At 48.0% G+C, this 19,774-nt stretch overlaps 8 protein-coding genes across 8 annotated transcripts; 4 read left to right on the top strand and 4 right to left on the bottom strand.

Moving 5' to 3' along the window:
• Positions 1-503: 503 nt before the first annotated feature.
• HD556DRAFT_1238457 (NADP-dependent oxidoreductase domain-containing protein) lies at positions 504-1,539 on the top strand (the record flags this gene model as incomplete). The annotated part of the gene is made up of 7 exons (XM_041297974.1): positions 504-568; positions 629-665; positions 717-806; positions 860-887; positions 951-1,181; positions 1,220-1,320; positions 1,369-1,539. Coding segments are annotated over 7 exons (723 nt in total), but the record flags the coding sequence as incomplete, so codon positions are not given.
• Positions 1,540-1,721: 182 nt separating this feature from the next.
• Positions 1,722-5,032, bottom strand: HD556DRAFT_1377042 (uncharacterized protein). Its single transcript, XM_041303120.1, has 19 exons — positions 4,891-5,032; positions 4,783-4,836; positions 4,637-4,727; positions 4,567-4,576; positions 4,384-4,509; positions 4,253-4,331; positions 4,087-4,203; positions 3,976-4,033; positions 3,861-3,923; positions 3,710-3,809; positions 3,557-3,654; positions 3,269-3,499; positions 3,133-3,209; positions 2,978-3,083; positions 2,722-2,928; positions 2,529-2,675; positions 2,392-2,472; positions 2,266-2,337; positions 1,722-2,213 (listed from the first exon to the last, which is right to left on the bottom strand). The coding sequence occupies exons 2-19, from the start codon at positions 4,815-4,817 to the stop codon at positions 2,067-2,069; spliced, it is 1,845 nt and encodes a 614-aa protein (XP_041159500.1). The 5' UTR covers positions 4,818-4,836; positions 4,891-5,032; the 3' UTR covers positions 1,722-2,066.
• HD556DRAFT_1293012 (structure-specific recognition protein-domain-containing protein) lies at positions 5,033-7,586 on the top strand. Its single transcript, XM_041299398.1, has 9 exons — positions 5,033-5,183; positions 5,235-5,410; positions 5,458-5,563; positions 5,614-6,128; positions 6,176-6,279; positions 6,332-6,454; positions 6,502-6,929; positions 6,980-7,254; positions 7,306-7,586. The coding sequence occupies exons 1-9, from the start codon at positions 5,129-5,131 to the stop codon at positions 7,495-7,497; spliced, it is 1,974 nt and encodes a 657-aa protein (XP_041159499.1). The 5' UTR covers positions 5,033-5,128; the 3' UTR covers positions 7,498-7,586.
• On the bottom strand, positions 7,587-11,585 carry HD556DRAFT_1377027 (uncharacterized protein). The gene is made up of 6 exons (XM_041303119.1): positions 10,708-11,585; positions 8,543-10,658; positions 8,372-8,490; positions 8,199-8,321; positions 7,943-8,149; positions 7,587-7,892 (listed from the first exon to the last, which is right to left on the bottom strand). Exons 1-6 carry the CDS (start codon positions 11,251-11,253, stop codon positions 7,668-7,670), a joined length of 3,336 nt encoding a protein of 1,111 aa, XP_041159498.1. The 5' UTR covers positions 11,254-11,585; the 3' UTR covers positions 7,587-7,667.
• A 470-nt stretch (positions 11,586-12,055) lies between these two features.
• On the top strand, positions 12,056-13,858 carry HD556DRAFT_1238476 (uncharacterized protein; the record flags this gene model as incomplete). Its single annotated transcript, XM_041297976.1, is given in 9 exon segments — positions 12,056-12,297; positions 12,413-12,675; positions 12,690-12,777; positions 12,831-12,893; positions 12,951-13,030; positions 13,079-13,179; positions 13,230-13,403; positions 13,456-13,542; positions 13,592-13,858. 9 exon segments carry the CDS (start codon positions 12,056-12,058, stop codon positions 13,856-13,858), a joined length of 1,365 nt encoding a protein of 454 aa, XP_041159497.1.
• Positions 13,859-14,157: 299 nt separating this feature from the next.
• Positions 14,158-15,119, bottom strand: HD556DRAFT_1527741 (uncharacterized protein; the record flags this gene model as incomplete). The annotated part of the gene is made up of 2 exons (XM_041309357.1): positions 14,927-15,119; positions 14,158-14,872 (listed from the first exon to the last, which is right to left on the bottom strand). The coding sequence occupies exons 1-2, from the start codon at positions 15,046-15,048 to the stop codon at positions 14,158-14,160; spliced, it is 837 nt and encodes a 278-aa protein (XP_041159496.1). The 5' UTR covers positions 15,049-15,119.
• HD556DRAFT_1376995 (uncharacterized protein) lies at positions 15,106-17,220 on the top strand. The gene is made up of 5 exons (XM_041303118.1): positions 15,106-15,866; positions 15,927-16,187; positions 16,244-16,434; positions 16,483-16,744; positions 16,805-17,220. The coding sequence occupies exons 1-5, from the start codon at positions 15,302-15,304 to the stop codon at positions 17,065-17,067; spliced, it is 1,542 nt and encodes a 513-aa protein (XP_041159495.1). The 5' UTR covers positions 15,106-15,301; the 3' UTR covers positions 17,068-17,220.
• A 4-nt stretch (positions 17,221-17,224) lies between these two features.
• Positions 17,225-18,925, bottom strand: HD556DRAFT_531983 (aquaporin). The gene is made up of 9 exons (XM_041310886.1): positions 18,706-18,925; positions 18,528-18,651; positions 18,438-18,471; positions 18,316-18,374; positions 18,068-18,262; positions 17,982-18,020; positions 17,716-17,926; positions 17,534-17,660; positions 17,225-17,482 (listed from the first exon to the last, which is right to left on the bottom strand). The coding sequence occupies exons 1-9, from the start codon at positions 18,822-18,824 to the stop codon at positions 17,383-17,385; spliced, it is 1,008 nt and encodes a 335-aa protein (XP_041159494.1). The 5' UTR covers positions 18,825-18,925; the 3' UTR covers positions 17,225-17,382.
• Positions 18,926-19,774: the final 849 nt, after the last annotated feature.

Below are 19,774 nucleotides of genomic sequence, written 5' to 3'. Positions count from 1 at the left end.
GATCAAGCACTATATTATCATTCATGGAAGATGGCGAGGCTACATCTTACCGTGACATTTCAACGTCAACACGACCCGACAGATTCAGACTTGACAGTGCATGTGGTTCCTAGGCCTCATCAGCGACTACACAGACTCTGTGCTGGCATCCGATCGCCTGACCAGTATGCTCTATTATTTTATTGATCTGATGCTGTATTCGATCCACAGACAAAGTAACTTTAATGGAACTTAATATCCCGCAAACTGGCTGAAGACGATCATATCTGTCAGATCCCGTGAACGGACCTTTGCGCCTCGATGATAATGTTCTAATGTCTTTATAGCCTATTCTAAGCTCTCAGAACAACCTCACTGCCCCAACCCAGCCAGTATGTCGACCACACAGAAGGGAATGCCTTATGGTATGGTACTATCAGTCGTTCGTTTATGGGAACAATGTAGTGCGGTGTGTAGAGCGTTTACTCGCGCGAATGACTAAAGTCACCTGAGTCTTCAACATAGGTACTAGCGAGTGGCAATATTGGGTTCTTGGAGAGGAAGAAGTCATCATCCACATCAAAGCTTTGTGAGTACTGTTGTAACATGACTTCAATGCCAAACCGTGTCTTTACCGTCGATATTGAAGTTATGACGTGGGCATCAATACCTTTGACGCCGCAGACGTGAGATGAAACCCCTCTTCGCCTCAGGCATTTATTAATCTATAGGATTAGATATACTCCAATGGACTTTCTGATGTCATACTCGGAAATGCGATCAAAAAGCTCAGCTTACCTCGGGATGAGATTGTAGTCATGACAAAGGTCATATCTCTGACGTATCGGTAGTTCGCAGGTCTTGATAAATAATCTTTCAGGTCTATAGAGTCGTCGGACGTACCCCGAGTGAAAGCTCTTCAAGCTAGGTGTACGTCCTGATAAGTTAATCAAAGGGGTTTGAGTCGCAAGGTGAGGATGTTGGCTCCTGTGGGTTTGTTGCACTATCTGATCTGACACAACAAATAGCATATTTTCGCATCCATCAAGAGCGTTTGCAACTTGATTATGTTGATGCTGTCGTGTTTGTCCCGACCCGGTGTTCGATTAAAGATCGTTCTGACAGCCATTCTGTCATGTTTCTGATCTTGATGCAGCTCCAGTCCAGGCAATGCAAAGTAACACCATATCCATATCTTTGGCGTGAGCGAGTCGAAATCTAACTGCACGGATCTGTTTAGACTACGCGATCACAAACCCTCTCACAACTTTCATTTCTATGCAGAACCACCACAATTTGGTTTATCGCGAAGAGGAACGAGAGATATTTCCGACACTCGAGGTTTGATTTATGTCTTTGTCACTTCATGTCTCCTGATTATTATGGTAGATGTTCGGCGTTGGATGCGTTGCTTGGTCGATGGCACAAGACATCGCCACGGCGCCGATCGTCGGGACCACGTCTTTGAAGCACCTGCAGGATCTCCTTGGTATGTGTCTCGTAAGCAAAGAGCAGACGTCTGAACTGAGTCTTATTAAGGTGCCATCAGTATCACTCTGACCCCGGAAGAGCGCAAGTATTTGAGGAACCTTATCAACCAAAGTCTGTCTTTGGTCACAGATAAATCCCTGTCAATAGTTGAGCCAACGAATCGGACCGTGACTGGTTCGAGATGAACATTTTTGGCCTACGCTACTGCGTTGAATGCATACAATATCACTGTAACGCAATGCATGCGCTGTCTCCTTTTAACTGACAATGCTGTCTTTTCTTCGTTGGATCTACATCAAACCGGGTTAATATGGGTCCTACTGCCTTGGCTACATGGTGAAAACAGCGAACGGCTTGTGCATTTCAGGATTCAGCTGCCATCTTAACCCAGACAAGACACGTCAGCACGTCAGTAGCAGGAATGATCTACGATTACAATGCTGTGGAGTTCAGATGTATTGCGTGATTCTAAATTCGTGTGCTGACAGTAACTACAATGTTAGGGAAGCTCAAAGTTCAAACGCCCAACACCGCCCAACCTCGTGACTCCACAAAGCTCTCTCCACTCCCTAGAGTCGGGGGTGGATTGTTTCACACTATGCAAAGACGTCCTGGAGCCAAGTCTCATAGTCATACTCAGGTTCTCCCACCTCATTGTTTGTCGACGGTATCACCTGACTCAAGTAGTCGACTGCACTTACGGGTAACTGAGCCAGGCGCAAATCGAGTTCAGTCACAAAAGGCTGCAGAAAGGAATCTCATCAGCGCACAAGTCACCAAGTGAAAGTCACGCACTTTGTCACCCGCGATTCCACGGAATGATTCGCGCAGTTGCTCTGGTGACGTTTGATCCTCTGTTATGTCGACCTTTTACAAGTCATCTGTCAGAATGCCATTGATGTCGAAGGAGAATCAGCTCACCAAGAGATTGATGAAGGCTTCAAAAGTGACCGCGCCATAGTCTTGTAACAGCTGGTCGTAAATATAAGTCATGTCTTCATCCTAATCGTTCAATGGCTTGATGAGCAGCGTAGCTATGCAGTGTATGATCCACTCACCGAGTACACAAGACCCTGGCTAGCGAGAGCTGCGCTCGTCTCTGTCAAGCTCAACGTGTTGGTCTCGTCGCGGTCGAAATACCGGAAAGTGCTCTCAAATTGCTCCAGTTGTGCAGGTGTTAGGTTAGTCATGTTTCGGGAGACAATCTGCACTGCATTTAGTCAAGTAGGATGTGCTCAAAGAGATGCTGACCTGATTGTCAATAAAAGATATCTTCTTCGTAAGGCTTTGCGCCACAAGTCCTAGTTCAAACTCAAGGTCTTGACATGTGAACACTGTGTAGTCGTTCTCTTCTACGTTTGCTACGACGCAGTCTTGCTCTGCCTTTGCCACGCGCGTCAGGGCTTCCGATAACGTCGGCAGGCGGGTTTGAATTTCTTTAACCTGGTCTTGCTGGGTCTATATCATCATACGTAAGCCTTTGTCTATGTACAAGTTGGATACAGACCTCTAGCGGCCCCGCGACACCCGAGAGTTCCAATGATATGGTGTGTAGACGTTGCGAGAAATCATTAGCTAGATCCGCAAATTCTTTCCGCAACGACTCTTTTATCCTGAACTCATTGAACATCAATAACGAGCGATGTAAAACGTGTGACTGACTGTCGTATCTGTGCATTGATTAATCGTGACCTTTTCGCTTCAGATTGAAGCAGGTCATTCCAAGCATCGTCGAGGTCCTAGAACTCGATGTATATAATCAGGCACAAAATTAATACACTGCATCTCGAATACCCACCGAAAGCGCGAGACCGAGAGGAGGAATGTATTCTCTCAACCCGTAAGTCCGAAGCTTCGTTTGTATGTTGCCAAGGAGTGTAGTGACATCCTGTCGCTCTATGACCCATGTACGTTTGGTTGTGTGTTTGTAAGTTGTAAAAGTAGCAGATTGTTCTTTCGCATCCGTATATGAGCCGGTGAAACGGCTAGTTGACCATGTTTTTTGGACCTCAGAAAGTGCATGTAGGAGCTATTGAAATCAAAGAAGGCGTGAGCTATGAGAAGTAAGCGATGTAAGTAGACGCACAGCGCGAGCTCGACGCTCGTAGTCGTTTTTGCTCATCCAAACGGATTGCATCAGTTCAGCAAATTTTTCGACGCGTCTGGAAACAGTTTCGGCTTGATCTAGCCAGGCAGTTAGTTGTATATGATGTGACAGCAATTTTAATTTCTAACGTACCCATCGTTGAGAAGGCGTGGAAATAGCTTGCAATATAGGTCATGACACTGCGTTCGTCTGGACGCATCGAATCACACAGGTCCTCTACCTCAAGAAGTTGCTGCATAGGCAAAGTAAGCACCTCCGCAAGTGTTGCCTAATGTGAGCTTACTGGAACATCAAGATGGTCTGCGGCCACTTGGAATGCCAGGCGAGTGTTACCGTGTCGATCGGACTGAACAACGCAGTTAGCTACGATATTTACGAATGCTTCTACTGCTACATGCCTTGTCAAGTTTGTCGTAATCCAGGAGCTCGGGGCGATGGCAATGAATTAATGCACAGCTGAACGAGTAAGAGTAAGTCAGAGGCAGATTGCAGTCAGGGAGTGTACTAACAGCGCCAGCCCATCCGACCAACTTATGGAGAAGTCTTGTACATCAACTTCTTTGTACGGCGCAGTTTTGCGTTGAGCCCAAAGTAGCAAGCCTTCCTTCGCCGAAAGGCCTTCCTCACTGAAATAGTCACATTCAACGAAGCATCTTCTTGTACGAGTTGCCTTACCTGATGTCTGCGATGGTAAAACGCAAAACCAAGGTCCAGATCATACCCAAGATCAGTTTCAAGTTGCCGTCGATAATGTCTAGAGTCCAATGGTTTGGTTGAGTTCCTTCAGACCCAACTGTGCAACGTGCCTTCAGGGCCAATATTTGTTAACTTGATACCGCGTTGTCGTATGAATTCCAGTGCTTTGTTGACATTCTCTGCCTTCTGGACGCGCATCCGGGGGTTCTTATTGTATCTTCCGAGGGATGTATCACCTGTACAACACGCGAGCTATCCACACCATATAGAATTAAAATGACATACAACCTTACCCATTATTTCCTATGCAAGACAAGGCATCAATCATGATTGCTCGAGCTAGAAGACGATTGTCCCTCTTACCATGAGCTGGATTAAGCGCACACCGTCCGAAAGGTCTTGGACGAGCGAGTGCATGGGTGGATAACCATTTGCTTCAAGTTTGGTATTAAGCCTAGATAACAACATGAACTATTCCATCAACAGCAGTGTACTGCCAGGTAGCTCACCACTTGCAGAAGGTTCTTTCTTGAGTTGAATCCATTGCAGTTGACACTGGACAGCTAGTTCACTGTGTATTGGTGAGTAGCACTTGAAATGTAAAGAGATCGCGTTGCCAGCTGATTTGCTCGACGTGAAGGCGTACTCCTAGAGATGCTTAGTGGAGAACAACAGCCTGGGTAGACCAAAGTAGTAGTATGATGATAATATCGACTCGGGCGTTCGCTTATATATATGGAAACACACTTCAAGACGCGATCTCGATGATTTGTCATATTGAACGCGTCGAGTCTCAACGTTGCATAATTCCATCCAAGTACTATCCTTCTTTTCTGGCACCTTCTGTTGTCCGCTATGGCGACGACGCAGTTCGATAAAATTTATTATGGCCTCTCATCTGAAGTTGGGAGTAAGGAGACTTCCCCTTGATCTCACATCCTGTATTGATGGTGCCTGCCAGAATTTCGTGTTGCAGCAAGTGGAATGGCCTGGAAGGGCGAAGAGAATGATACAGTAACTGCGATACCGTCTGCAGAAGTCAAATGGGCGCAATGGTGTCGCGTTGCAAGGAACTTTCAGCTGCGAATAGGCTTGAAGGACAGACGGCGAGAAACTTTTGATGGCTTCTTACGGGAGGTTGGTGCAGGATTTCAGCAATGAACTGCTATTAAGGAGTCTTGCAGGATCACGACAAGCTCGCAGGGCTACTCAAACAGCACTTTGGGGTGACCTTAGAAGTCAGAGATGTCACATTCAAAGGCTGGAATTGGGGTGTAACGGACATCCAAGGTGCGGCGTGCTTCAAGTCTTTTTTATTTAATCTCAAACATCTATTCCAGGGCAAGATCTGGCATTCCTCGTGTCAAACAAGACGGCTTTTGAACTCCCTCTGAGCCAAGTAGCAAACTCCAACATCGCTGGTCGCACTGAAGTTTCACTAGAATTTGCCCCATCAACACCGTCTGGAAAGAAACCTTCTCGCAGCGCACCAGATGAGATGGTAGAGATTCGCTTCTATGTCCCTGGTACGCAAGCTCGCGCCCGAGGGTCGGACGCTGGCTCGCAGAAATCCGATGACGAGGAGGGAGAGAGGGAGGGAGAGGGAGAGGAAATGAGCGCAGCACAGGCATTCCATGACGCCATCAAAGACAAAGCAGACATTGGTCAAGTTTCTGGGGACTTGGTCCTGAGTTTCGAAGAAGTTCTCGTCTTGACCCCTCGTGGACGATACGACGTTGACATGTTCCTTGACTTCCTGCGTCTTCGTGGCAAGACGTACGACTACAAAATTTTATATTCCAGCATTGCTCGATTATTTCTCCTACCCAAAGATGATCAACACGTACTCTTCATTGTAAGTCACATCTACTTCATTTTGACCTTTGACTAAAATCATTATAGCTGGGATTGAGCACGCCCATTCGGCAAGGACAGACGAGATATTCTTATCTTGTTATGCAATTTGCTCGGGAAGAGGAGACTACAGCGGAGCTCAATATGTCGGAGTAAGCCAATCATCGATATTCACAACATGATCATGACTCATATGCAAATCAGGGAAGACATCGAGAAGTACGACAGACTGAAAAAGAACTATGAAGACCCCACTTTTGAGGTTGTCTCGGGTGTTTTCCGTGCTCTATCCAAGAAAAAGATCATCAGCCTAGGGTCATTCAAAAGGTGAGCAAGTCATTTTGCGCTTAGAGTATGGCTGACTCCTGTCTTAGTCGCGATGGTCACCCAGGCATCAAAGCGAATCTCAAGGCCGTGCAAGGCGACTTGTTCATGCTGGAGAAATACATCTTCTTCGTTTCCAAACAGCCGACTCTCATCGAAATATCTGACATTCATCAATGTGTCTTCTCTCGAGTTGGTGCAAGCATGGGTGCCACTGCGGCCCGCACATTCGATCTGAAGATTGTGACCAAGAGCGGCCCAGAGTACACGTTCACGTCGATCAACAAAGAGGAACACGAGCCAGTCGAGGCTTACCTCAAGGAAAAGAAAGTGAAGTTGAAGAATGAGATGGTGCCCGATGTCGACATGCTGGCTGCTGTAGGTGACTCCTCTGATGAAGAAATGCAGAGTGTTGCGAGTAGTGGGGACGAAATGCCCAAGCCAAGGTTGGGTGGTGATGATGAGGATAGCGAAGAAGGTGCGGATTTTTCTCTATGTCATGTGATAGCTCTCATTCTTGTGTTGTAGATGAAGACTTCCAGGCCTCGTCCACAGACGAGGGTTCACCGAGTGAAAGCGACTCAGATTCTGACGGCGGTGTTACTGCCTCTGATGCTAGCGGAGATCGCGAGCTGGCGAATGCCGCGAAAGGAAAGAAGAAGAAGTTGACCAAGAAGAAGGCGAAGGGCAAGGCAACTGGCAGTGATGCAGGGGATGACGAAGACAAACCAACAAAGAAGAAAGCGAAGGCCAAAGCGGCCGGTAGTGATGCTGGCGATGATGAAAATAAACCCAAGAAGAAGGTCAAGGCCAAGGCAGCTGGTAGTGACGCAGGCGATGAAGATAAACCCAAGAAAACAGCGTCCAAACCTAAGCCCAAGCCTAAAGCCAAGAAACAGGACGATGATGCCATGGATATTGACCAGGACGAGGAGCCGAAACCCAAGCCGAAACCAAAACCGAAACCGAAACCCAAAGCTTCTGGTCCTAAGGAAGGTGAGGAGGATGAACCCGCCAAGAAGAAACCCAAGGTATCTTCGGATTGAAACACTCGTGTACTTTTACTTGCTCCTTATTACTCTTCTTGCTAATCATCATGACTTCAAAATTTGTTTTGAATACGACTACAGAAGTATGTAGTTACAGCTTGCAATATACAATATGCAATGACACGGATAATAGATGCGTGGGTATATTCAGTACACATAAAAGCACATCATGACATGGCATCTCCTCTGTGTTTGGCCAGGAGAGAGCCAGGTTCGAATGTGACGGCGGTAGCTGATGCGCTGAATGGAGCTGAGACACTAACGAGAGGTTGACTAGGGCGCGTAGAGATGGACTGTTTTCTGGTTTGAGACCGAGATAGGTTGTTAGAGATCGAGGTAGATTCCCCTGGTTTTGCGAATAGGACATGTCGTTCCTGGAAAAGAACATAGGACTAGAACTGCGGTGAACAACAGGTTTGAGGAATCGGGTACAAAGGCTTACTCGCGCTACAAGAATGGCTTCCATCCATCTCTCGCCATCCTTTTGGTTGCATGACAAAATATGAACATAGTCCGACACATTCTCAAATAGTGAGATGTTGTCAGTAGATTTGATGGCAAAAACAAACGGTTTAGGAGACTTGCGTTTTCTGGTGATATAGTACGCGTCGAAATTGGAGAGTGAGCACAGGAAAGTCTCATCCTTTCCCTGAAAGAAGCTTTGAGTCGGGTTTGAGAGGCCGAAGAGGATAGCGTACCGTGTCGCGCTTGGCCAACCACAAGCTGTGCTCTCGCAACTCCATCCAACGTTTGCTCCACTTGCCCTTCTTGCTCTCATATTCGATATATCCGCGGTTGGTGGGTGAGCTTGTGGGTATGTTCTATGCCACCAGTTCAATAGGTTTCGGGTGGTAACAAACGAGAAACTAACGGAGCGGCTCAGGAAGGGAGCCAGGTAGGTGCGTTTGACCACAAAGGCATTCAAAAGTTTGTCTTTGTTCCAAGAAGCAGTGACATTTGATAGTAGCTCGTAACTTCGGATAGGGCGTTCTGCAATTGCGTGAGTCGTTTGATGTCCACAGAAGATGTAAGATCTGCCTACCCATGCCAAAGTCATTCGCAAGCTCGAACAGCATCCAGACTGCCGTATCATCCAACGATCCTTGATTTGCAATCAAGGCAACGACATCACCAGCATTGGTGTTGGGAGTGATCTCCACCGTGTTGAATCTTTGCATATCTCCGATAAAGACTCGTTGCTGGGTGACCTGTACTTTTGGCACAGGGACGGGCTGAGACCGTAAATGTATCGGCTCGACGGGAGGGCGTTGAAGAACACGCTGCTCGACATCCTGATCTACGGAAACGCGAGGGACTGTTGGTATTGGTCTTCTAATATCCTCGCTTGGACGGGCAGACCTCAATAGCGGGTCTGAGGCATTGCGAATCTCAAAACCATCTCTGGATGGACGGGTAACGGACTTGCCCCGGCGCACAAGCGGGTCTTCTGGTCTGCGCGAGGTAGCCGTCGGTCTACGTCCGAGGCGTTGCGATAAGGATGATTCTAGATGTGGCTGAGCTGTATCCACCGTTCGCCCCTCTGGACGATGGAACGATCGTGTGGATCTCAATTGCCGATCTTGTGGAAGTTTGTCGGTGGTATGAGCTGGAACATGTTGGAGGAACGCTATTTCGTCCACAGCTTGCGGACCGTGAATCCGTGGACCAGAACCAGAACCAGAAATAGGTATCCTTGTGGATAGTGATGCAGAAGCAATACCATTATAGGAAGGCGGCGCGGTCGATGGAGCTGTTGCCATTTGAAGGTTTGCTAATTTCATCGCCAAATCATCGACGGGGAAAGGTTCGAGGGGAGCTGGTTTGCCGCGAATCCTTTCGCCTCTTGATGGAGCAAGCGAGGGCGTGACGGACGCAGAACGTTGTCGACCATGTATGACAGTAGGAGGAAGGGCAGGAACAGGAGGTCGTTCGGACGGCATTACTGCGCGAGTGCCCTTCGCACGCTGCATCTTCCGTTGGTGGCGCTCATCACGCAATTGCCTTCGAATAGACTTTTGGGCAGTGAGTGCCGTGGGCATGCTTTGAGCGAGTGGTACATCGTCATCAGAACATGAAACCATCCTTGAGTGGATGGAACGTGTGCGGGATGGCGGCCGAGAGGAGTGTCCATCCACACTATAGTAAACGGTACCGTTGTCTCCCTCATCTGAAGAAGAACTGTAATCCGAGTCACTCCATGCTGGTGAACGTGTGCTTGGTCTACGCCCTCCGTCCCCACCATCCCCACCACCCTCGTGACCGTACCCTCCAGAACCATGGTTTCCAGAATGACCCCCCTCCTCTCTTCCTCCGTATTTACGGCCCCGTCTGTCCTCATCACGGTCTCGCCCTGGGGGCGGGCCTCGTTGTTCAGGTGTGCTATCACCGTCACGTGGAGCATCTTCAAGTCTTGGTAAGGGATGTGACTTCTTCTTGTTCTGGGGCTGGTCGTGCAGGATGCCAGGCATAGCGTGAAAAGACTGTGTGTCCGAAGATGTTTCAGGAGAGTAAAAAGAGGTGTATGGTGTGGGTGTAACTTCTGGGTAAGGGGTTGCAGATGTGACCTTCGAAGATAAGTCCCACTCTGACTCCGAATGATCAGAGTGCACTTGTGTGTAGTAGTCAAAATCAGAGTGATAACTGAGAGGATGATCTTCATCTATGCCATCGACCTCGTGGGCGAAAGACATTTCCGAACCCTGAGCGTGGCTGACACAAATACTATTTTGGTCAGTCGCAGATGTGGACCACGGTAAAGATGATGTGGATGAGGAACGTGAGAGTGAAGATGAAGAAGCCTGAGGCTCTGACCCCGTAAATGAAAGCGACGGAAGGGAATCAATATCGGCATCATCAAGATGAACTGAGGCTGGTCTTCCATTGGTGGAATGAAAGCTACTCTCGGAGTCACCCGGATCTGTAACAATTTTCTCTGATGTTGATGAACTCGCCGGTGAGGCGGTGCCTTCTAAACTGAGAGTGAAGTCCTGTCTGGTATCCAAAGGCGCTGGCGTTTGCGGGACAGTAGCTGCACGCTGCCGCTTGGAGGGTCCCGTAAGTGGTTCCGCAGAAGAAGCAGATGTGGCACCCAGATGGGGAGTGGGTTCCATATTCCATGGTTCATGTGGTAATCGAGCGCCAGGGGTTCCCTTACGAGGCTGATGGTAATCATTAATGCGAGCGTCATCAACACTACAAAACACGTACTTTGCGTGGGATACCAATATTCATTTGAGATAATGTCTTCAAAGAGGGTAATGACGGTCGAGAAGCGATTGCCGGTCTAGTGTGAGCGGGACGGACTTGACCGTGACTGGATGACTTCGGACGTTTGGGATTATGATGTTGACGGTATGCTTGCGACGGAAGTAGTACAGTAGATGATCTCGGAGGATGCAATGCAACAGAAGGGTTGGGATATGCACTCGGACATTCTGAAGATGCAATTACAGAAGAGGACGAGTGCAAGTTGGCAAAGGGGTCCTCATCCAGTAAAGGAGACGACGTAGCAGGGATAGGGATGTTTGAATCTTCCCCGAAAGCGGCATTATGGGTGAGCGTGACTGCTGAGAGGGAGCGAGCTCGAGACGCGCTACTTGAGGGAGAAGTGGGTGTTTGGAAAAACGGTGGAGTAAGTAGCGACTGTAGTGAAGGTCGTTTCGCAGGAAAGTTGACGTGAAGCAAGCTGATCTTCTTCGAAGGCGAAGATATTTTGGGCTCAGACGAGAGCAGGTCCAAAGAGTCTTCTGTCATTGATGCAGACAAATCCAGAGAGAAAGGAAAGGGTTCGTTGATCTGAGGGAACAAATGCAGATGAGCACTTTCCTATGCCATGCCACGGAGGAACTATAGTATGATAAAGACGTGAAACTGTCACCTTCCATGACAGCGCTGGTTGCTAGCAGAAGCACGTGATCAGGTCGCAGCGAGGCAATCATATTATAGTTCAGCACATGCATCATGGAGCTGCGCCGCATGTGATAAATGCCCTCAAAGACCGCCCATAGCCGCAGCACTAAAGCAATAACAGGAAATTCTTTGGTGTAAGAGAACTGCACATACCTGAAACGGAGACTCCTCTGGCGCAGAGCATGGGATATCATTTGCCGTGTTATCACATTGACACTTTATCGCCCAGCTACTAGTAAAACAAGTTTCAGCAGCTGTGGGCGCTAAGCGCGGCAGGTCGTACCTAACCGCAGCAATATGCGTCTCGTTTTGGTAGCCTGCGAAAGTGTTCTGGAAAATGGCGACGGTGGGAAAGGTGGATAAGAGCATGTTTTGTCCTCGGATCACAAATAAATGAGCTAGGCTGCCTAAGCGTGATCTGAGGTGTTTAGTGGCTTTGCTGCTTGGAGATATTACGAGTTGTACAACAGAACAAGTAGTCAGAGAAGGTAAGAGAGTTGGAGTGAGCCGACAACAAGGCCCGACTTAATAATAGCTAGTCTTTGAACCAGAGTGAGTATTATGTAAGGCGCTCTACGATCATTGACGCAGCTTAACTTTTGGCGTTTTTTTTTGACGCCTGCTTCGGACTTCAACGGTTCTACATATGCCTCGAGAGCTACCTGGATTATACTGGGATGAAGAAAAACAACGTTACTTTCCCCTAGCTTCGTCACGGAGGCCTCAGGTTGTAGGCCCCAGCACCTTACATCCACCAACCAAGCCGCAATCTTTGGCAGCACCTCAGGCTACAGGGGAATCCTATAACTTAAAAAGGCATCGAACTCGTTCTCTCTTGCGAGCAAGGGAAGATGCCAGGTTCAGCTTCCGCACTGCTCATAAAAACAAGTTGATGCAGTACGTCCCTCTTTCTGGTATAGGTCTCGGGCTCACCAATACCTAAAATGACTACTGCTCGTGAATTCCATCATTGTGGCGCACAGCCAGATATCATGCTTCCAAGTAGCGCAGACGTCCCATGTTGCATTATCGTCCATTCTATCATTTGCACCCTGCGCTATCACCGCCTTCCAGGTACGACCATCATCATCAACCTTGTTTGCAGTCATATTCATAATGGCTGGATTCGTGGTAAGGCCGTATCCTACAATAACAATGTCCACAGTTTCGCAGGGGATACTGGAGGATGGTTTTACTCGTCAGTCATTGGTAGAGACGAGCCAGTCACGGGGTATCACACCTCGCATGACTGGCGCCCAGAGTTCAGTCTCTCCTCAGAGGCAAGTACCTGGCTGTTCAACACGAAAAATACATCACACATCTGATCTGTCAGATCTCTTCCATATGTATATCTGGTTCCCGCTGCATGTCAGTATGACCTTACCTATGATTCCGTTCATCTACTTATCTGTGTGATCTAGTGCAACCTCGTTTGGTCCAGAGAGCAAAATATTGCAATTCCCCCTCGACTTGGACTCAGAAGAGTAAAAAATTTTGCCATTACCTGCTTCACGGTATCTTATTTCGTTCGCGTGGTGCAGCATCCGTGTGTCTCGTGTAAATAATCGGTCTGTTCGTGACATATGGACAGCTGATTTTCAAGGTTCCCGTTTGGTGCTGGGTATGTTCGACGTATGCCTATTGTCTTTCGATGCTCAAAGAATATCAGGCACAAATGATCAAGCTGTAGTCATCGATGACGCTACTGATCGAGCGACTATTCGTTTTATGAAAACGGGTAGCGACGTATTTGCTGTTGCCCAAGACGATGTACGTTTCAGGGCGTCACAGTACCCGCGTTACTCTAATGGTTTCCACAGAATATTATTTATACAGGGTCTCGTGCTGGCATTGTCCAACGTTTTGATAGCCGTATAGCTAGCACCAAGGGTGATCGCATTTTTAGCGACCCATGTACGACCCAGCATAATTCAGTGACCAACCTCAAGATTTTTTACGATTGGCAACTTCTCACAAGTAACATAGACGGAAGCGTGAGTTCACGAAATGTAGGACCTGTACTAAATTTACTGAACCTGACATCAGCTGGCTATGTTTGACCTCCGCTTCCCTGGTAACCGAACGCCTGTAATCTCGTTTACAGGCAATATCAATACCTACACTACAAAGACTGTAAGACCACGCGTTAGTCGCAATTTTCCATTTTCATAACATTACACAGCCTATTGCCGTCGATCCTCATGAACAATTCCTCTTTGCAGCCGGTCAAGACCGCCGCATTCGTCTATGGTCGCTCCGTACAGGAGGTGCACCGCTTGTTTCGCCTGCTAGCGTGTTTCAGAAACCATTTGAAGATCCGATCCGTGCGCTCCAAGTTGTTGAGGAGCAAGAAGGCGTTTTGGGCTTGTGGGCCACATCGGGTGCAGCACTCTACAAATATAACCTAGGTCAAAGGATGGAAGAAGAGTCTGAGGCAATGCAGTGCTGATTACAGGCGGCGGTCCATTTTTTGCTCACAATGCACTGTCTTTACGTGTCGTGTTCCCAAGAAGGGCCAGGTAAGAAAGCTCATTGTGAACGGACTAGTGGATTACTAAGATACCGCAGTTTGTTACAGTACAGAGGAAAGGTGAATGTACTTAGTGGATCACTCTTCCTACGGAACCTGCCCGAGGAACTCGAACAAATGGTCTCCTACAAACCCGCTCGGAAGAACCATTCATGCTGCAAGGACATAAAAATTACAGAGATGGCTAAATTGTCACCGGGCGTACCTTGGGTGCAGCCTCAATGACCGGGAGATGGCGAGTCTTGTGCATCTTGCGTCTGCATGTTGTGCAATAGGGATGAGCTTGTGGAAAAAAATACGGGGGTTGTAATTGATGAATACAGCTGCATGGTAGAAAAGGTGGAATCCAGAGACAGTGCAGTATCGATGCTCGAAGGATTGTGTGTCAAGGACGGCATGGCGATTGATGAAAGCTCGGGCATTTTGGCAGCGTCGCCGATGGTGTCGGAATATGCGGGAAGGAAGAACTTTGAAAAATCCGGGTATCGGTTGTGAAGCGGGTCCCTGGAGTATCGCCACGCTCTCGTATTCTGCTGTAATGCCTTTTCCTTTCCCAAGGACGAGTAGGATGACCTTGAACTGGATCCCAAGACAGGTGTCGCGTCTGAAGTGTAGCCGACAGAACGGGGTTCGACCGAGTGTGGGAGATTGTATCCGGAAGCCAGCCTCCACGTCGACTTAGCGCTGTCCGCTCTGCCGACCGAAGCGAGAAGTGATTCTGATGTTGGAGGAAGAATCGACATTTTCTGGGTCGCGACAGGATGCGGAGGAGAGGGACCTCGGGACCTTGACGCGTCAGAGTAGGTCGGGGTGTCGGGTTGAGGCGGATTCAGCTTGATTATATGCACTAGCCGTGCCTCAGGGCGCGTCTGAACCGGAGGACGAGGCACCCTGTTTTTTCTCATAAACCAGTTCCTGATCCACGCTTCATCCCTGTAATACTTATATGTTCGCCGGAAGGGTAAGTGGTATTGAAGTTGAACCTACAGGCCAGTCTCCATAGCCAGTTTATGTCTTTGAGAAGTTGACGGCCGAGCCTCCTCTGCGTGCATTTTCTTTAGGATGTCTAGTTGCCATTGTTTTGCGCGAACGATCGGTTTTTTACTCATGGCGGAGGCTGTACGGTTTGAAGAAGAAAATGTTGACCAAGAAAGTACTTGAATGACAGTGAGAGTACTAGGAGACCAGACGCGAGCCACGTCGTGACACAGTGAATTACATAATAATATTCCCACGGCTATTGTGGGATTAATTCCGCTTGGTACCTACTCGGATTGCGAGCAATCAGGTCGAGAAGATAATTGTATTCTGTCAGGTATTCTTCCAGGACAAGCTTGTCCTTCTTCCACTCTTTTGTCCTTCATGCCACAGGCCATTTCGTCTAGTCGTCAGTCAAGCTTGGACTCCCCAGCAGGCTCACCATTAGCATCGCCAACGTCATCGGCGTCACCGTATTCACCAACTGAGAGTATATCCGTCCTTGATTCAACTTCAGCGCTTGTGATCCTTCCCAGCCAAGATGAAGAGGATTCTTTTGAGTTCAGCAGCGATGAAGAACATGAAGAACATGACTCTCAGCTGGAGATTGCGAAGCTCGCCATACCTCCTCTTCCGGCTGCCACAGTCTTTTTGTACCTTCTAGCGCCATACCTCAGGCTTGGTGCCATTCTCGTGCCAAACGGTATTACCTCGCTGAAATTCGGTCTTGTAAATCTCTTTGTTGCTGCAGCGTTATCAGTTTTCTCTCGCAACCTATGGTTCCTTCTGGCAAGGTACCTACGGAAGAGTACCGCGGAGGATATTTTTCTTGAGGTGATTGCGAAAGGTATTAGTACGGCCAAGCGCAGACGACGTGAAAAGATCCGACGACTACTTTTTTGCGTCACTGGGTCGTTGAGAATCTTGATGACATCTATGTATTTACGCGGTCAGTCGTACCATAGCTATTTTGCCGTCTTCACTGTCTGACTTTAGCATCAAATAAAAGCATCTGTGGACTCCGTTTATCCACTTCTAATTGAGGCCCTTCCTGTGCAAACTCGACTTATCGCCACTTTAGCATTGGGCCTGCTCCTATTTGTTGTATCTTTTCCCAAATCTCTAGCGGCGAAGCAAGTGATCTGCACCACATGGCTATCAGTGTTCTTGTATACCGCATGGTTAGTCGCTGCGCTGTATAACCACATGACTGGCACCACGATGCCAAGCCCCATTCTGGTGCAACTTGGCGTGCTCTGGAATGGCACCAGTAAGTATATGGTAATACTTCTTTGTTCGCCGTCAATTATTAACTATATGCCGTAGCGTCTATCGCGTTTTCGTTCGCAACTTCGCTAACAGTTCCCCTATCCGCTTCTTTGGCCGGGCGACCTTCTACTCCATCAAACAAGACGGGCGGATGGACATATTTCCAGATGCTGAGCATCTTATCGACAGTCATAGCGACCCTCCTTATATTGCCATTAATTTTGACAGCCTCCTCGCCCAACATTCCAGTATGATTTTCCGTCTTTTTAATTTACTGCTGCTAACGTCAAGATAAGGGAGCACTTAGCAGCGATACACGTAATACTGTAGTCCACCTCCTTGGGGCATCTTCTCTCTTATTGTCCATCCCTTCCGTGCTAGTCTCTACACCTCCTCTACCAGTTCCGCTAGCCATCCGGAGATTTTGTAAATTGGACCTCGGCAAGGCCATTATCATATCCGTTGTTGTATTGCTCAGCTTAGCCCCTCCATCAATGGCGGCATTCCTTAATGATCTCACTATATTTTTGGCTCTCTGTAGAAGCTATTTCCTTCCAGGTACGCGTGTTCAGCGGGCTCTCTCTCGGCGCGGCTATTCTTACATCTCTTCTTTTATAGCATGGGCGCACATTACGATCCATTATTTCAGGCGGCCTATATCCATTGTGATACCTCATTCGGTCCCGAGCACACCACAAACGATGCATCCACCATCTCCGCTACACAGTGCAGACGCCCTTCTGCAGCGCAAAGAGAGGCTGCTGCAGCGAAGGCGGCTTGGAAGACGAGTGTTATGGGATGTTGGCGTTTGGTTGTTATTGATGCCCATCAGTGTATTTGGGATGGTTTGGGCGGGTGGCCGACTAATTGGAAAATGGTAAGTTCCGCGGCAGTGTACGATCCCGCAGAATAGCCTTCGCGTGTTTCCAGAACTGAGCGTTACCCCAAATATCTACGGACGTCAAACTACTGGACATTCCGTGTTCCCCGCACCTGACCGGACAACTAAATAGATCATATGCTGCGTGGACTTGTGTTCATCCGATGGTTCAGTTTGTATTTAGAATGAAAAATTCAGCCGCACAATCAGACCACTATCTATCATTACATGTATCCCAATTACCATTGGGGAAATGGAGATCAGACATGGTGGGCGACATTTGCCGAAGCTGGAGAAAACACGTTCTTGTCAAAGATCATGTGTTGTCAATGTTCATCCGAGCATCCTCGATCCTCATAGGGAGCTGTTCTCTCTGTCCTGAGTTCCGAAGATAGCGATCTATGGCTTGGGTGTTACTAGCGTCAAGTAAAATCAGCAGGGACCTACGCCAGTCCAGATGGACTTACGGTTTATTTATAATGCTTTCGCCGCCTTCGAAAATTAAGGTATCATAAACGAATGCACCGCACAACATCCCTGTGACTGGACCAAGCACAATGCACCATAACCAATATTGATTGCGGTAGGTGAACACTGATGATAGTTTCAAGCCATCGTCCAATCTACATCAGCGATATCCTCGACTTACCTGCAGTTCCATAGCCTACGGCCGCCGTGAAGATTCTTGGCCCCAAATCTCGAGCGGGATTCAGGGAATAGCTCGTGTTCATGCCGAGAGAAGTCCCAATGCCGAGTATCACAATGAATAGGGCAAGAGGGACGAGACCCTGTGGGGGCGGTCCATTTCTCTTGTCAGTGATGCAGAGTACAGCAATGATTAATATTGCAGAGCCCAAAAACTATCTCATAAATAAATCAGTATTCCTACGGAAAAATGGAAGGGACCATTCTAACCTCGGAAAAGAAGCATGAGACAGGGGTCAGGAAGCTTGCCTGCGGAATTATCAGTAAAGGGTGGTATGAATAAGCACAGTTCGCACGGCATATGTAGCAAGAAGATCTCCCGAACCACTAATAGTTCGGATGCCAGGTCCGCCTTCTACTATGTCTATAGCATGGAAGTTGTTGGCATAGACAACACCAGCACCACAAAATGCGCCCAGTAGCTGAGCGAAGATGTAGTATGGCACCTTTTTCCAAGGAAACCCCCGGAAAACTGCCAGAGTAAACGTGATCTGCGGAATTACTACTCAGAAAATGATACGCTAAGAGCAAAAGTCTAATTTACCGCAGGGTTTAAGTGCCCCCCAGATATACCTCCTGCGATCCACACCCCGAGTGCCACGCCTAAAGGTATTGTCAAAGACGTGTTTTGTGAGTGTGAGGAGCGAGATCAACATATCAACCCACCTGCAGCCCAGCCGAAGTTGAGCGAAAGGAAATCCTATATAGAACTTCGACTTGAATGGTAGATATCGAATATTTGTATCATCCACTTACCCCTCTTGGGACCGCTTCAACATTCGGGTTTATGGATAGAAACATTTGACAGTTGACACCGGTACCGAAGATCACGAAGATCATTGTACCTAGAAACTCGGCCGCTGGTTCACGGATAGCATACCTGGACAGTGTAATGAGGAAGCTCGTACGTAGATAACCGAGAAATATTCTTCACCTGAACCTCGACCACCTGTTAGGAAATACCATGCTAACCGAGGAAGTGCATCCTTGGTCGTCGCAAGAGCCAACATTCTCTATGTATACTTCTTCTGGCTTCTCAGTGATTATCGACATGATTCGCAAGGGATACGATTCGGGGAGCCAGCAGGGAGAGGAGAGGCACCTGAAGAATCATATTTATACGTCGAAATGGTTTAGTCACGTATCTAGCCTCGGTGGTGTGTTAATTCCAATGAGACGGCAAAGAGCACAAGAGCACAAGATCGCAAACATCACATGGCCTGCGGATGAAACAAGTTGATCTCCCGCAGCTATGCCTACATGGTTTTTCCTAGGTGGAAGCACAGTGGAGCCGGCTGACTTAGGTAATAGGTTTTGATGATGGCGATGATGATCCAGGGAGCCAGCCACATGTGAGGTTCTCGTGATTTCGGCTTAGAGAAGAAATCCGCGTCATAAATTCTCGTTTGTGGCCTGGTAAGCATGCTCGTGATGAGAAATTCTACTAACAGATACTCACGAGGAGTCGGACTCATTGTAATTGATGTACCACACGGGGACTGGGTCGTGTACAGAATCACCACCCAAAATACGATTTAGGGTGCTGAAAGTTGCTCGTTCAGAAATGGAATCAAGATATATATTACCGAGGTCATGGGCCATATCTCTGTACCTTAAGATAATGGGCAGGAGCTACGTAGTCCTTTCTAGAGAGTAGTAGGTCCAGTGACCAGACGAACAAGTCGAGCTCTGCTAGACTGCTACGTCAAACAAAATCACTTATTTACGGACTGCTTGCCTTCTTTAGAGGACAACAGACTTAGCAGCACACCGAACGCTGCCGCAGCACAATCCTAGATAAGTTCTTTGATGGTAGCGTGACTCGGGTTTTCTTCAGGACATGTCTTGAAATAAAAAGTGCGAATGGAGGGTTCTGAGTCCGCATCGGCATCGGCAGTAGTGTTGTGGGGAGAGGTAGTTCTGCCAACGTGAAAATATGATAGCAACATAGAGCCAGCTTAAGTCCCACCTTCAACTTGAGTTCCGAGTTCACATCACATGAT

The sequence above is a fragment of the Suillus plorans genome, assembly GCF_016647745.1.
Source record: "Suillus plorans strain S12 chromosome Unknown HD556scaffold_33, whole genome shotgun sequence".
NCBI lineage: Eukaryota > Fungi > Basidiomycota > Agaricomycetes > Boletales > Suillaceae > Suillus > Suillus plorans.
Note: the sequence above shows the minus strand (reverse complement) of the source record. Positions and strands in the feature narration are given on the sequence as shown.

Excerpts from the sequence above, each read along its gene's own strand:
- HD556DRAFT_1377042 (XM_041303120.1), bottom strand. The coding sequence starts at position 4,817 with ATGGATTCAACTCAAGAAAGAACCTTCTGCAAGTG. Across the intron at positions 3,500-3,556 it reads ACGAGCGTCGAGCTCGCGCT|CTCCTACATGCACTTTCTGA; the intron begins GTGCGTCTACTT and ends TGATTTCAATAG. Across the intron at positions 3,084-3,132 it reads ATCAATGCACAGATACGACA|GATAAAAGAGTCGTTGCGGA; the intron begins GTCAGTCACACG and ends CAATGAGTTCAG.
- HD556DRAFT_531983 (XM_041310886.1), bottom strand. The coding sequence starts at position 18,824 with ATGTCGATAATCACTGAGAAGCCAGAAGAAGTATACATAGAGAATGTT. Across the intron at positions 18,652-18,705 it reads AACAGGTGGTCGAGGTTCAG|GTATGCTATCCGTGAACCAG; the intron begins GTGAAGAATATT and ends TACACTGTCCAG. Across the intron at positions 18,263-18,315 it reads GGGGGCACTTAAACCCTGCG|ATCACGTTTACTCTGGCAGT; the intron begins GTAAATTAGACT and ends GTAATTCCGCAG.
- HD556DRAFT_1377027 (XM_041303119.1), bottom strand. The coding sequence starts at position 11,253 with ATGACAGAAGACTCTTTGGACCTGCTCTCGTCTGAGCCCAAAATATCT. Across the intron at positions 8,491-8,542 it reads TGCGAATGACTTTGGCATGG|AACGCCCTATCCGAAGTTAC; the intron begins GTAGGCAGATCT and ends ACGCAATTGCAG. Across the intron at positions 7,893-7,942 it reads AAGCCATTCTTGTAGCGCGA|TCCTATGTTCTTTTCCAGGA; the intron begins GTAAGCCTTTGT and ends CCGCAGTTCTAG.
- HD556DRAFT_1376995 (XM_041303118.1), top strand. The coding sequence starts at position 15,302 with ATGCCACAGGCCATTTCGTCTAGTCGTCAGTCAAGCTTGGACTCCCCA. Across the intron at positions 16,188-16,243 it reads CGTGCTCTGGAATGGCACCA|CGTCTATCGCGTTTTCGTTC; the intron begins GTAAGTATATGG and ends TATATGCCGTAG. Across the intron at positions 16,435-16,482 it reads CCTCCTCGCCCAACATTCCA|GGAGCACTTAGCAGCGATAC; the intron begins GTATGATTTTCC and ends CGTCAAGATAAG.
- HD556DRAFT_1293012 (XM_041299398.1), top strand. The coding sequence starts at position 5,129 with ATGGCGACGACGCAGTTCGATAAAATTTATTATGGCCTCTCATCTGAA. Across the intron at positions 5,184-5,234 it reads CCTCTCATCTGAAGTTGGGA|AATTTCGTGTTGCAGCAAGT; the intron begins GTAAGGAGACTT and ends GGTGCCTGCCAG. Across the intron at positions 6,280-6,331 it reads GCGGAGCTCAATATGTCGGA|GGAAGACATCGAGAAGTACG; the intron begins GTAAGCCAATCA and ends TATGCAAATCAG.